This window comes from Lipophrys pholis, assembly GCF_963383615.2.
Source record: "Lipophrys pholis genome assembly, chromosome: 19".
In the NCBI taxonomy this organism is placed as follows: domain Eukaryota; kingdom Metazoa; phylum Chordata; class Actinopteri; order Blenniiformes; family Blenniidae; genus Lipophrys; species Lipophrys pholis.
Window position 1 is genome coordinate 22,960,746 of NC_137647.1, and position 15,275 is coordinate 22,976,020.

The window sequence follows — 15,275 nt, forward strand, 5'->3', positions numbered from 1 at the left end:
GAGGAAACTCTGGAGCCAGCAGGAGGACTGCTGGAGGTGGGGCAAGAGGAGAAGGGGAGCAGGTGGGGATGGAGGGCTGGACTGAGGATGTGGAGATGAGCCTGGCTGTGAGTGTGGGCCTGACCCTTTCCATAGGAGACCTCCTTGATCTCCTGATGGTTCTCCTGAATGTCATCGATGTGGTTCTTGTGGTTCTGACTGCCGCTGTGTTTCTTGTTCAACATTGTTCTCCTGTTACACGAGAGCCCGCTGAGGAGCTCCGCCTGTCGGGTGAGAGTCTCCAGCCGACTCCTGAGCTGTCGATTCTCCTGCTGGAGCTGAACCACGGCTCGCCCGAGGGGTCCGCTGAGGTTGGCCGTCTCCTCCAGGAGACGTTTCCGCTGAGGACAGAGGTCAGAAAGACAATCCTGAATCCAGACATGGAACAAAATTACCATCAACACAGAGATGCAGGTCTGTTTCACTCAGAGCTGATATAGACGTACCTGTGTGTGTGTGTGTGTGTGTGTGTGTGTGTGTGTGTGTGTGTGTGTGTGTGTGTGTGTGTGTGTGTGTGTGTGTGTGTGTGTGTGTGTGTGTGTGTGTGTGTGTGTGTGTGTGTGAAAATACATGCATACATTAGTACATTTCATACTTGCCTGTAGAGAGGAGTTTACTCATATAAAGTCAACAATAATATAATAATAATATTAAAGTAAACAGAGCTCTGGTATCAGAATCCTATCGGCAAATATACAAATTCAGGTATCGGGATCGGAAGTGAAAAAACGTGGATCGGTGCTTCCCTACTGCAATGTAGGTGAGCAAGTTCCTGAAGCTGTCCCTCCATCAGACACCTGAAATAAGAACATTTGAATGTTCATGAATTGTGCTTCAATACTTGTTTTCAAAATATTTTTGTGACAAACTGGATCCACATTTTGTCAGTTTGTGTTCTACATTACTGGACTCTGTCATGCATCAGTTTTGTGTCTTTTTATTGGTGTACTCTAGTCACTGAATAATACCAGTTAATGTATGATACTACAATTTATTTTTTGTTTAAAACTAGTCAATAATTCTCTGGTATGCACAAGAATTTAATTCTTCCCTCTAAATCATTAATGCAGTACTTGTATATAATAGGTGTTTTCTACTATTCTAAGGTAATTGAAATGACTCTGTTAATATGTAAATAAATTAAATATGTAAATTAACTCTGATAGGCTAAATGTCTAAATGTTTCAGTACTATGTCAGAATCCGCATGGAGGCTCTCATGGAAAGAAGTTAAACTGTAAAAATTATTTGTGAAATCCTACTATGTTTGTCTCGTCTTTTTTAATTGGAATCAAATATATTTCAAGTTTATTCAAAAAACAATTAAAGAAACGTATTACAATGTATTTATTGGTCGAATTCATACATTACCCAAGCTTATAAATTTCCATTAAACTTTGGGCAAGTAAAAAGTTGAAAGCACTTGCCCGAGGTCCCGTATGCAAGGTACTAGCCACAAGACTGCTGTTGGCAGCATCTTTCTGTGGTCCACCAGCAACACCACCACCTGGTAACATGTCAGGTGAGCTCGCCAACACAGATACGACCGCGACCTCTGCTTCATCCTCTGCTTCATCCTCTGCTTCATCCTCTGCTGACATCAGGGTGACTATGGGTGGCACACCAACGCTGTGTGCAGAGGTTATCTGGTGTCTCAACACAGCAGCAAATCACCACTCATTGAACTCAAACGAAGATATTGTGGATATTTTTAAGTCGATGTTTCCGGATTGGGACATTGCTAAGACGTTCACCTGTGGCAAGGACAAAACTGGATACGTGATAAGATTGGGGTTAACACTGTACTGTAAGCAGCAGCTTGTTGACAGCATCAACAAAGCTGGCCCCTTTGTGTTGATGTTGGACGAGTCTTGTAATAAGTTCTTGTTTCCCGGCAGTTGACGTTGAATAACTGTTATTACTTGTTGTGACTGAGGGGAATGTCAATAAACCTAACGTTGGTTTAATTCATTTCTGTTAAATTGTAAACTACAACTGTTAAAGATGTGTCGCTAACAAGAACTTAAAGTGGCGATGAGGTCATAATTTCTTTTGAAAGGTTTTTTGAAAAAAAGGTATTGAAATTAACATCAGGATTCCTGCATATACCCTGTAATAGGTAAAGTCCACACAATCATCTTAATTATAATTCTGACTAATTTAGTCCTCAAAATCTGAAATTTCAAGTCACAATGTTTCCATTGTCAATGTGTAAATGTTTACAGTTCTGCTCAGGACACCCAAACACTGCTCTGACTGCACTTTTATCAGCAAGGAAGGATGTCTTTAAAACAACATTCTTTAAACTGTAAATGCACAATATTACTACCCTTTAATCTAAAACTGTCATTGGCTGGAAATATTGTCTTAGTTCTTAGTATTGTTGACTCATTCACTCAGACTATCATATCAGTCCAGTAAAAGTTTGCCTATTTTATAACCAGGAGCTACAATAAGCAGACATGTGAACTTTGTTCGCATTTGAATGGTTTAGTTGTTGTTTGATTAATAATTTAAACCAGTATGTTGATGAGCCAGTGGTGTATGGTGGATATAGTCCAGTTCAACCTACAGTATTTCTTTTTCTCAACCTCATCAGCAACAATAATTTGCAGTCTTTGATAAAGTACAGTTTTATCTGCTTGATAAATGTATAAATTAAATATTTGAACAAGGACTTGTGAAAAGGCTCAGTGGACTTTGTGTTTCATCCTCATTCACTCTAGAGTTGGAAGCGGAGATGAGGAGGTCGTCTGTCTCCAGCACCGGTGCACTCCACACTCACAGTGCAGCATCACGTACGGCAGTCTGCTGTGTCTCCACCAAAATGTCTCCTTCCCTCTCCGACACTCTGACACACACCCTGGCCGTCACAACCATGGGGGCTGTTTTGTGGTCCAGCAGTGAGCTCGGGTGGATCCCATGATGTTGCTCTCCTCTGGCCTCCACCTTCAGGTCAGATCTCTTCTTCTCCACCTCTGCAGTCACAGATCTCTCTGTGGCTGTCACACTATTTACAGCAGATCACTAGCTTTTTCTTTTAGTGAAGCCACGACCGTTACCCACACATAAGATCATTTTCCTGACCTCCACCTCCCCCATGACTGTTTCGCTCTCTGTTAAATTCCTTTTCCTCGTCTCTTCAGTCAGGATTTAGCATCAAATGCTGTGTGATCAATAGGCTGATTGAGATGCAAAAATATTGACGAAGCACTTTGTATTGACCGTTTATGGTAGAAAGTGGGCGTGTTGAGGGTGGGATCTGAACTGCACAACCTTCCAAGTGGACTGGGATCTATAAAAGGAAAGTGCGTGCAGATGTTCGTACGCACAGTTTTACTGATCCCAATTTTTTGGGACACGCGCCATTTTCAGCTTTGGCCGCATTGTTAGTACATTTTTAGTAGGAATCCTACGCAACGTTTAATAGATGAGGCCCCTGCTCTTCAGTGTCAGGTGCCATCTCTGGCAACTGACACAGCTGCACCGAATCTGCCTGGAAACACACACTGGTCCTTCAATAATTCTCCATTAAGGCGTGACGTGCGGAATTTAGACGCACGGAATCAGCATGAGAATGTGTGCAATTTATATACACGCGGTTCCCGCTCCCAAACTGCAGGGGGCAGTACAACGCAAACACACTTCCACCGCAGTATTAAATTATAGCAGAGGGTTAGAAATAGACTCCTTCTCTTCGACACCAACAGGTGATCCTGCAAGTGGAAACGGAGCGGAGAAGGCAGCTATTGTTTCAAATGAAATTTTCCCTCTGTTGAAGTCTGACACTGAAGCAAATTGGCATCTATGAGTCAAATCTCTACAGTCTTTAAAACCAAGTCTTCAGTCCTCCTATTCAGCTCCTACGACTCCGTCTGTGTAGTCAGAAATATTCGGAGGCGCGCAGAGAGGTGACATCCGCGTGAACAGGGGTCGGAGGGGCGTGGCGGCTGAAAGACGTAATTCGGCCGCACGGAGCCATGCTGAGTAGTGATGAAAAACCCGACTCCTTAAACTGACTCAAGGTTTTTTGAATCGTTCATCCAAGTGAACTGGTTGTCTGAGTCTTTTGAGTCATTTTATTCAGTTGGACATGCACGCCATTTCCACCCACTCCAGGACCTGGAGGCTCAGCTGAACTGCGTCACAAACCAGAGGGGAGCATCATGTAATATGCTGAAATACTTTTGAGGGAAATAAACAATTACACACTAGTTTTTAGTGGCACTGATCTCTTTATTCTCGATTATTTGTGTTGTTTATGAGCTTTATTTGAACAGGTCGCGCAGTCAAAAGATTTGGGCTGCACGCGCTCGACTGCAGTGGGGCCGCAGCGGAGGCAGTCACACAATATTTATATTATATATCATTTAGATTATTATTTATATCCTATTTACTATTATTCTGCCGCCGCGCTATATCTCCTGCAATCTTTAACCGATTTGAACTGTTCGAATATCAAAACGTGCAGCCTGTTCATGAGATGAGTGCTGTGCTGTATGCTTTTTGTATCTTTAATAAATTTCCGAATAAATCCACAAAAACTATGAAGAAATGTCCAATACAAAGCGGATGGGAGAGGCACCTCATTAAGATCAAAGCAAAGTCAAACAAACATCATCAAAGCAACATGAACGCAACATCAAAGCAAGGAAATTAAAGCAAGGAGATCACAGGCGATAATACAAAGAGCTCATTTTCTGTCAGTACACATTGTGTTTCGGGTGTTTTCATATTTTGGGAGGTTATTATCAAGTGATTGACTCCGAAGCTCTGTTCTACACTGCCATTTTGCTTTTGCTTGGACATCAATAATCTTGCGGTCTTTCAAAGTGTAAACAGAAGAAGGAAAAGCCCTAGTTGTTAATATTTTGTGGAGTCCACAGGTCCTGTTTTTTTCTCACTGTTGTCGCTGCTCGACATCTCTAATAGGCCTCATTCGCCCCAGGGCAACCCCCTTCAGTATGTTTGCCACCCCACAGTGTTCACAAATGATCCCAACACAACAGCCCCGGCAGGTAGGTCCACCTGCTGCGCTCTACACCAATGACTGCTTTCATATGTCACAGTCACTGTTTCTCAATGCTTTAGATACTTGATGTTATGCAGAGCTTTGTTTCATGTCTAAACCTTCTCTTTGAGGATCACAGCTAATCAGCAATCAGCAATTTCATTTATTCTAGGAAATCATTAAGAGAAAAACCCTCTCTCACTGATACTTCATTTTTTCAAATGTTCCTGTGTGGCTTTCTGAAATCACATTATCCCGAAACAGTCTGAACATTTCTTATAAGGCATGCTTGCCTGTTTGCTTACTTATCACCAGTTCTGCACCTTTTTTTAAACTGTCAATGTGGCCTTCGGAGTCGACGTGCTCACTTGGCTCCCATCTTCATGAATTTTTTTAATTATTATCTCCAGAGAAACTGTTTGTTATTGATTACAGTTAGTAGTTACTTCTTTAAAATGTAGTAGAGACATTTGATCGGGGACTGAAATCAAAACAGAACCAAGTGCACTTAATTTAACTGTGTTATTGCTGAGTGAGCATTGATTCAGTTATTTGAGGTAAGATGCTCTATAATCTTTAATTTTCTATGAAGTAATGAAGTATTAGCAACGAGCAGCATACAACTGTAGGGATATCCTACCTCATAATAATCACTAGGTACCATTTATGTAGTGCAGTCCACCCACGGGGTACCATTTATGTTGTGTTTTGGCAGTTTGGCTATCGATAATGATTAATAGTTATCAAAGATAGTTATTAATTATGTTATTGAAATTTGATCTGAATCAGATACCTCGGGAGCACCACCTGTTTAACAGGAAATGATAGCCAGTTCAGTTCTATCAGTCTCATAAGATATACGAAACAGTTCATTAGGAATTTGAACTAATAGTTAAATTAATTACAATTAACTCAATTAACTGTAAAGCTTGAAGTATTTTGGAGTTCTTGACACAGAGGAGTTCGACATTTCATTCACCTTTGTGCACATTATTAAAACAGCAAATATGATTCCAAAAATTCTATTTATTTACAACGAAAACAAATAAAACACAGATTCTAACGACCTATATAAAGCTTGGTGTGTGTAGGTGTGTGTGTGTGTGTGTGTAGAGAGAGAAAGAGAGAGTGAGGCGGAGGGAGTGTGTGTGTGATGTATGATGAAACTACAAAACAAGATGGTGGATCACAAACTACATTCCAAATGGTGGTTCTCAGAGAGCAGGAAGTCTGTCCCTGGTCTCCACCAGGTGTTGGAGAACAACAGAACATTGAAGCTAGTCTTTAGTGTTGCTTCTATACATTCGTCCCCTTCCTTTGCGTCCTCAGTACTGCTTGCCACTCAAGATGTTACAGCCAGCAGAACAAGCAATTTTTATGTCGCAAAATAGGTGTTTCACAGTGGAAGAAAGATGGCACATGAAAAAATAGTATTATATACATATGTAATGAGCTAAAGAATTCCTGTGAGAAAAAGCGACACAGAGCAACAGTTCCTCAAAATGGGATTTAAAAAACCCCAAAACAAAACCCTGCTTTGTATCAAGAGGTAATTGTTCCTGACACCTCATGTCAACTATTGTCTCGGTCCTCAATAGTAGTGCTAACGTTTCATGTGGACTTTTAAGAAATTGAGTTTCCCACCCCTGACACACAGGTTGCTTGAATCATTTTTTGTGGCGTGAATGAATCTGACTCTGCTTTCGTCTTGTTCAGGCTAAGAAGACTCCTCTGCGGCCCGAATTCACACTCTCACTCCTTAACCTGGGACGGCCCAGCATGAGAGTGGGTGGCAGAGGAAAAGTAAGCAAACATCATTCCTGATGAAGGTAACAGATTTGACAAGAATGGACATCTCTAACGGCCCTTTGCCTCTTCCCACCAGCGTCCAGGCATGGACATGGGTACAGAGAAGGGCGCCCCGCAGCGCGCCCAACAGATGCAGAGGAAAGAGCCATGGAAGAACATAACCAGTGTGCCACTCAACAACGGCATTGAGCTCAAGAAGGCGGAGACGGTCTGGAAGCTCCCCACTGTAAAGGAGATTACCCACAACCATGTGGCGGCGGCGGTGCTGGACAATGACCTGGAGAATCTGAAGACCCAGGAACTGTTGGGACAGGTCCGCAGTATCCTTAACAAGCTGACCCCGGAGATGTTCCAAAGGTTGATGAAACGGATGACGGCGCTCCCCATTGACACTGAGGAGAGGTTGAGAGGCGTCATCGACCTCATCTTTGAGAAGGCCATCTCTGAGCCAAGCTTCTCCGAGGTCTACGCCAAAATGTGCCACTGCCTTACTGAGGTGAGGGACGCCTTGGTCATCACAGATGTGGTTCATCAGATTGAAATTCAATATTTTGGCTCAAAGCGTTGAGTTTGAAACTTGGCATAAATGAATTGAGTATCTTATACGGTGCAGTTGGGCTCCAGTGATGGCCTCTAGTTAGAGCCACGTGTCTGTGCCACTGATGGAAGTGATGGGATGAGGACCTGAGGAGCTTCTTTGACCTAAATAAACTTTGCTCCCTTTATTGTCTTATTAGTTTCTCACATACGTTTTCTCTGCTCGTTCCAGCTTAAAGTCCAAGCCCAGGATAATTCGGGAGCCAATGTGAATTTCAGCACACTGCTACTGAACAGATGCCACAAGGAGTTTGAGAAGGACATGGATGATAATGAGATCATTGAGAAGAAGCAGAAAGAGCTGGAAGCTGCTTCAGGGGTAAAGTTCTGAGTCATGAAATGTTGAATCCTGTACAATGACATGAAAGTCCAATTGTTTAAACTTTTGAGTTCAGAAAATACCTTTTTACTCAGATAACAGATGCAGGTTGTGATGTTGGACTTGTAAACCTCCAACAGTGTTTCTCATCCTCCCTCTTTCTTGTATAATTTCCCCCGACAGGATGAAGAGAAGCAGCTGCTCAGCAAGGCGCTGACAGACGCTAAAGACAAGGCCCAGAGACGCTCGCTGGGAAACATCAAGTTCATTGGCGAGTTGTTCAAGGTCCAGATGCTCACAGAGGACATCATGCACGACTGTGTAGTGAAGCTCCTGAATAAGCATGACGAGGAATCCCTGGAGTGCCTCTGTAGACTGCTGTCCACTATGGGGAAGGACCTCGACTTCAAGAAGTCCAAAGTACGCCACGCTTGCACAGTCACAGTCCCCATGTAGAAAATCCACTGGAGGATGAGTAAACTCCATCGTGGGATATCAATGCTGTAATATGTATATTTCACATGTTGATATTGTGCAGCTCGAACTTGTTTTCTAGGGTTTTTTGCATGATCATCTAGAGCAGGGGTGTTAAACATATGAGCCAGACCAGTAAAAAAGTATCACAATTACCTTAAAATTAAAACTTTAAAGGTTTTCTTTGTTGCGGCACCGAGTATACGTGATGAAAATGTTGTTATTTTCACAAAACCAAACAATTTCTACCCAAAATAACTACAATCTCAACATAAAGCCAATTTTATTGAAACCTTCTGGTGCAAAATACATTGAAATGTCCTGAAAACCACTCGTATAGTTGCTGCATTATGCATGTTTTTACAACTCACCGATTAATGAAGTGGATTATTTGGGACTATGGAGGATGGTAACGGATGTGTGCTGAGTTCAGAGCTCTAAAACTGTTATTTTCCTCTTCACATTGGAATTATGATCATCCTCAGTATCCTGTCTTTTTCACTTGGTAATCGGACCACTTCTTATTTGTACTGCAGGGTTTGTACCAAACAACTGCTACACATTTAACCTTTTTCAGAAACACGTCTTTCGCGCTTTCACAGACTTTGTATTACGTGATTCTGACTTCCTTTATGTGATATTTTCAGCTCTGTATGGACCAGTATTTCCAGCATATGGAGAAGATCATCAAGGAGAAGAAGATCTCTTCCAGGATCCGCTTCATGCTACAAGATGTTCTGGAGCTGCGGCAGGTAAATCCACTGACAAACACGAGAGAAGCATCTTACTTTATGGGACTTTTCAAGTGTCATTGTGAAGACTTTAAGAGCAAAAGGTGTTGAGCTGAAAAAGCCTGCCAGTTCACAAACCGGGCAAGAACCCCAAAGTTCTGGATAATTCCCTTTTGATGCCGGATGCTGAAAATGGATGACCTGGCAGTCAATAGCAGATCATTTTCTTTTGATTTGAACTGTGACGCTGTTTGATGAATATAAGAGACTGAAATCATCAGCAAAATTTCACATATCCATTGACAATCCATATTTTTCTGATAGTTGTGTTTTGGTTTTTTAAAAACAAGATTTTCTTGAAAAGCGATGTCACACCCACCCTTTCAATATACTTTGTAATATTTTGTCTTACTCCTTACTACTTCATTATTTCTTTCATTTTCCCAATATTTAAATGCAATTTTTGTATTTTTATGTGAAAACAGGAAACTTAAAATGAAACAGTAGTACTAATATATATTTTTGTTAAATGATATCTATATCTATATATCTATATAAATATATCTATATCTATGTCTATATCTATATATTTATCTATATCTATATCTATACATATATATCTATCTATATCTATATATCTATATATAGATATATAGATATATATAGATATAAATATATAGATATATATAATTGTTTTTTTTAAGTCTTAATCGGTTAAACTTCAAATGTTAATATCCAAACATCAAAAGGCAAGGCAATTCTACATTTTCTTGTTATCTGGATTTTGTGTTCTTGTTATGATCTCGCTGCTCACCTTCTCCACCCCACCTCAGAACAACTGGGTGCCCCGGAGAGGCGACCAGGGTCCGAAGACGATCGCCCAGATCCACAAACAGGCTGAGCTGGAGGACCACAGGGAGCAGATGAAGGTCCAGCAGGCCCTCATCTCCAAGGAGGAGTATGGTGGAGGCCCTGGCCGGATGGGCTGGCGAGGACCTGGAGTGCTTATCTCCAAGAACCGACCCATCAACGCCTCTCGCCATAGCACCAGTGCCAAACCAGCAGATTCTGGTAGGTTGTTGTCCTCTCATGATTTTCTTCACAAACTCAGAATCCGGTAGTGTGAAACTCATCTTGTCATGATGTTTTTTTTTCCCCTCATGCTCCGATTCAGGCAGCCGTCCAGCCACCAGCACTCTGAACCGATTCTCAGCCTTGCAGCATTTGTCGAACTCACGGAGTTCTTTGATGGACTCAGAGAGAAAGATTCCTCAGAGGTGAGCGACAGCCAACTCCCGTCGACACCAACTAAACCAACACAGTCTTTTTTTTTGTTTTGTTTTGTTTCTTCCCCTTTCTAACCCCGTGCTGCTGCTGTTTTGACTCCAGAAACTGCTGGAGTCGAGAGCACTGTGACCGTTTGGACCGCCAGGCCCGTGGAGGAGGCGAGCGCTCCGAGCGACAGCATGACTGGGACCGAAACCGGCTCCAGGTCACCAAGTGCAGTTTCAGCCGGGAGAATGAGGAGCGGAACCGTGAGAAAGAGCAGCATGGTGCGGCCGATCCCGTTGGCCCGGTGGCAAGAATGACCGAGGACCGTGGCTGCCGAGAGCAGGCCAGGAGCAAAGAGAGTGGTGGGTGAAGAGCAGAGAGAAATCTGAATTATTCATGTCTAGTTTCTTAGGATCAGTGAGTATCCACTGAAGCAAAATATCCCACACAAGATAGTAATTAATTTGATATTAACAATGGCGAATACACAGAAAATGGAAGTTGCAATTGTAGTTATCGTCAATCTACTCGTTCAAGAGTTGTAGTAACTACAAGACTGTAGTTTGCAGGTGCAGTTGCAGCATTTCAGAAAAGTTGCGTCCACCCCCCCCGTTTTCCAGTTGGAGCATTTTCTAAAAGTATTTCCAGTGGCACTGAGCACCGTTTTTGTGTAAACGCAGCCTTATTCTAAAGAGTCCAGGTAGTGTAAGTAGATGGAGCTTTGGGAGTTTGAGTCTTATTCAAGGAATCTGGGTTTAGTTTAGAGTCCAGGTCTGTTTTGAAGAGTTCGTCAAGAAATCAGTTGATTTCACATTGAATTCCCCATGAAGTCTTAATGACATCAAGATCTCTCTCGGATAAGAGACAAAGTGCAAAGTCACAATTAAAGACAAAGTAAAACCCACAAAACACTGAATCTAGTTCAGTCCCAATCACTAATTTGAAACAGAAATGAGCTTGATGCCGGCCATGTCGTTCTTTTCATTTCCACTGAACGTTTGTTTTCTTTCTGTGTGAACAGTGAAGCGGGAGACGCCATCCACGCCTCCACCTCCCCTTGCCCCCACCCCCGCTCCCACCCCCACCCCCATCCCCACCCCCACCAAGCCGGCCTTGTCCGAGGAGGCGTTGGTGAAGAAGTCCAAAGCCATCATCGAGGAGTACCTCCACCTCAACGACATGAAGGTACACGATGTCCTCAAACCACCTCTAAACCAGCGGCTGTCTGCTGTCTGAGCCACGTAATCACTCACAGAACTGAGACACTGTGTACAGATGGTTGATGCTTCATGACCGTGTGTCTTTGTGTGGTTCCCTTAACAGGAGGCTCTGCAGTGCGTTCGGGAGCTGAACAGCACGGAGCTGCTCTTCGTGTTTGTACGAGACGGGCTGGAGTTGACTCTGGAGCGCAGGGCCATCGCCCGGGAGCGCATGGGCCTGCTGCTGCACCAGCTTCTCAAGACCAGCGTCCTGCCCACACAGCAGTACTACAAAGGGTCAGTGCACAGCCCCGCCTCTACCTCCTATTTCACCCACACGTCTTCTCTAAACAACACTGCCGCCTGACATTTCTGTATATTTACATCTTCATTTTGAAGGCAGCTGAATTTACATTGCAGGTCTTTGTTTATGACCTGAACATTAGCACTGCAACAAACAAAGTTCAATTAAATCAATAACATTTCTAATATATTCCTATACATTTCACATTTTATGACGGTATTGTTAATGAGTCTTTGGTTTCACAAACATGTGCTTTCATGCAGAGTAATTATACAGACTAAGGCATGTGAAAAGCCTGATTCCTCCTCCTCCTCCTTTCACCTTTAAATTAGCTCTGAAGGCAGCTTCTTGTTTGTGTGCTCAGGCTTCAGGTGATCCTGGAGGTGGCTGAAGACATGGCCATAGACATCCCCCACTTCTGGCTTTACCTGGCAGAGCAGACCACGCCCATGCTGCAAGAGGGGGGCATCCCAATGGGAAATCTATTCAGGTCAGGTCCTCACAGTGCAGCGAAACACACACACACATGCACACGCTGGTTTGAAGGACATTTTTTGGCTGGTTTGGGGTTGAACTCATGCTGAGCTCTTTGGTCTGCAGGGAGATTTCAAAGCCTTTGATCCCTCTGGGCAAAGCTGGAGTTCTGCTGGCCCACATCCTCAATGTACTCTGCAAAGGAATGGTGAGCGCTGCTTTTAGAAATGATAATCTCATGTTCCAATGAGAATTGAACCTGTTCATGATGTACAGACACTGTGTCCCTTCAGTCATCCCTTTGTCTCACCAAACAGAGCCATGAAAAGGCGGGGACTATGTGGAGGGAGGCGGGCCTCCAGTGGAAAGACTTCCTTCCCGAGGACGTTGATGTCCACAAGTTTGTGACGGAACAGGTGAGTAGAAAGTGTTTAGATTTTACCGCCGGAGTCTCAGACTTATTTCACTACCAGTTCACTTTGATCTCATCAAATTACAGCAAAATAACTCACAGCTCTGCGTTTTTCACTTTATATCTATGCAGTTAAGTATGAGTGCGTTCTTATAATGTTGACATTTATTCAACCTGAAATTTCTTTGACAAAAAGTGTCATCTGAAACCTTCTTTGACAATGAAACGGTAGCAGTTAAAATACTTGTAACAAATCTCTAGTTAAAAGTCACATAATCTCCAAAATCAAACTCATTATTTGCTACTACCAGGGCATGAATGTTTTATCGAGTTCATTATAGCAAGTTTCCTCCAGGTCCAGAAATATATATATGAAAAACAAAAAATTGTATTGGTCAATGTGGTCAAACAAACCGTTTTCACTGCAGCATCGTCCTTCAACTGACCGTTTGCTTCTTTGTGTTTAAGTTGTGCAAAAGTGAAAATTTGTCAAATTTTAAAATGGAATCAAAGAAAACATTTTGGAGTAGTCCACAAGTTATTTATTAATAAGCGGTCCAGACACTCTCTTGAGAATATTTTCTTTTGCTGGTATTATTATTGTTAATCTAATTTAAAGTCTGAACTACAAGGGACAAATTAAAAATTACTGCACATTCCACACCTTGTAATGAATAGTAATGTAATGTTGGACATTTTAAATGTAATTGTGCAAATCACTTAAAATGGTTTCATATTGCATGTTTAAGTAATTAAGTAATATCTTACAGTCCTAACTCTTTCTTTTTTTTAAGCAGCTGCAGTAAAATTGTATTCAACACATAATGATAAACTATACAATAACGACATCACATGTGTTACAAACTGTGGGTGGGATTCATTCAGATTCTAGATGTTTATGGACAAAATATCCACATAATTTCAGCTTAAACTGTAGAAAGTCTTTAGTGCAACTTGTTTATTTTAACTCCACAAGTTCATTCATAGTGGTTTTTTTTTTTCAAAAGTTTGAACTGTAAATTAAACATAGAAATTGAAAAGACGTTAAAGTGGTGGAGAGGGACTGATGCACGGGTCGTCAGAGGAGCTGATGGTGCTGCTGCTGCTCTGTGTGTGCAGAATGTGGAGTTCACACTGGGCGACGAGACAGAGAAGAGTCTGACGAAGGAGTTGAGCACCGCAGAGCTGACAGAACAGCTGGAGAAACTCCTCCAGAACAAGGCCGACAACCTTAAGATCATCGACTTGGTGGAGGTTCGTTTCAGTGCTATTTAGATCACGAGTATTCCCGGAGTTATTCACTTTTCTACAACATTCGTTAGCTTGTCACGCTCCCTCATGTGCTGTTCAATGGAGTTTCTAAACTTAATTAACAGTCCGATGGCGGATTCGCTTTTTAAACGATACTGAAGTTCCATAAGTCAATAGTTGGTGCTCACAGGTTATTTTGATCTGTTTGTTTTGATCAGACTTTATTGAAATCAGATATATGAAATGGCTCCTGACCTAAACTGCAAACCTAAACTTTGCAGTTTTCTATATATAAATTCTATCTACCTCTGAAGAGCCAGAGCCACTGAAAACATAACTGAATGAGGAGTTCTAAAAAACTAAATGCTGAATTAGGAACATTCACGGACTGATTTGTTTAGTTTAGTTTAGTTTAGTTTAGTTTAGTTTAGTTCATGTGTTAACTTACATATCCAACATTGTTTCCTGACCTAGGAGCAGGTGGTGGTCCCGCCAGAGCCTGAGCCCGCCCCAGCCCAGGAGCCTCAGCACCCTGCCGCCTCTCCTCCTGCCTCAGAGGAGGCGGACCTGAGCAGGGAGGACAAGGAGGTCAAGCTGGACAAGCTGGATGCAGAGAACATCCAGCCAGACTCGCCCCAGTCGTCCGCCATTGACAAGAAGTTCCAGTACAAAAAGGGTGGGTCCCTGAACCTTGACACATTTCAAAACAACAATCTTATATCCTTCACACTCCTCAGTTAGCAGTTTGTCATTCATGTGCGCATCAGTCAAGCCAAAAAGTCTGAAAAGTCTTGTTGTGTCCTTTTTTACAAGAACAATGGAATCCAGTCGACCCAGAGGAGATGGAGAAATATGAGTTTCATCTGAATCTGCCGGCCATCACTAATGTCGTCCGAGATAAGGTGCAAACACCACACACATCAGACATCAGACTCAAGATGTTACAGCCAGCAGAACGAGCAATTATTATGTCGCAAAAAAAGGTGTTTCACAGTGGAAGAAAGATGGCACATGAAAAAAATAGTATTATATACATATGTAATGAGCTAAAGAATTCCTGTGAGAAAAAGCGACACAGAGCAACAGTACCTCAAAATGGGATTTAAAAAAACCCAAACAAAACCCTGCTTTGTATCAAGAGGTAATTGTTCCTGACAACTCATGTCAACTATTGTCTTGGTCCTCAATAGTAGTGCTGACTTTTCATGTGGACTTTTAAGAAATTGAGTTTCCCACCCCTGACACACAGGTTGCTTGAAGTATTTTTTGTGGCGTGAATGAATCTGACTCTGCTTTCGTCTTGTTCAGGCTAAGAAGACTCCTCTGCGGCAGCTTGACCTGAGTCGCCGAGCAGGATTGAACTGTAGATCCAACTACGCACCCT

The 15,275-nt window shown here is 42.4% G+C and overlaps 1 protein-coding gene across 1 annotated transcript; it reads left to right on the forward strand.

Annotated features, from left to right (window-relative positions):
* Positions 1-5,029: 5,029 nt before the first annotated feature.
* Positions 5,030-15,204, forward strand: LOC308124344 (eukaryotic translation initiation factor 4 gamma 1-like; the record flags this gene model as incomplete). Its single annotated transcript, XM_080487265.1, has 17 exons — positions 5,030-5,056; positions 6,766-6,834; positions 6,935-7,354; positions 7,628-7,774; positions 7,958-8,194; positions 8,896-9,000; positions 9,813-10,050; positions 10,154-10,256; positions 10,369-10,613; positions 11,273-11,436; positions 11,575-11,747; positions 12,119-12,244; positions 12,355-12,436; positions 12,546-12,644; positions 13,760-13,894; positions 14,366-14,567; positions 15,200-15,204. The coding sequence occupies 17 exons, from the start codon at positions 5,030-5,032 to the stop codon at positions 15,202-15,204; spliced, it is 2,577 nt and encodes an 858-aa protein (XP_080343391.1).
* Positions 15,205-15,275: the final 71 nt, after the last annotated feature.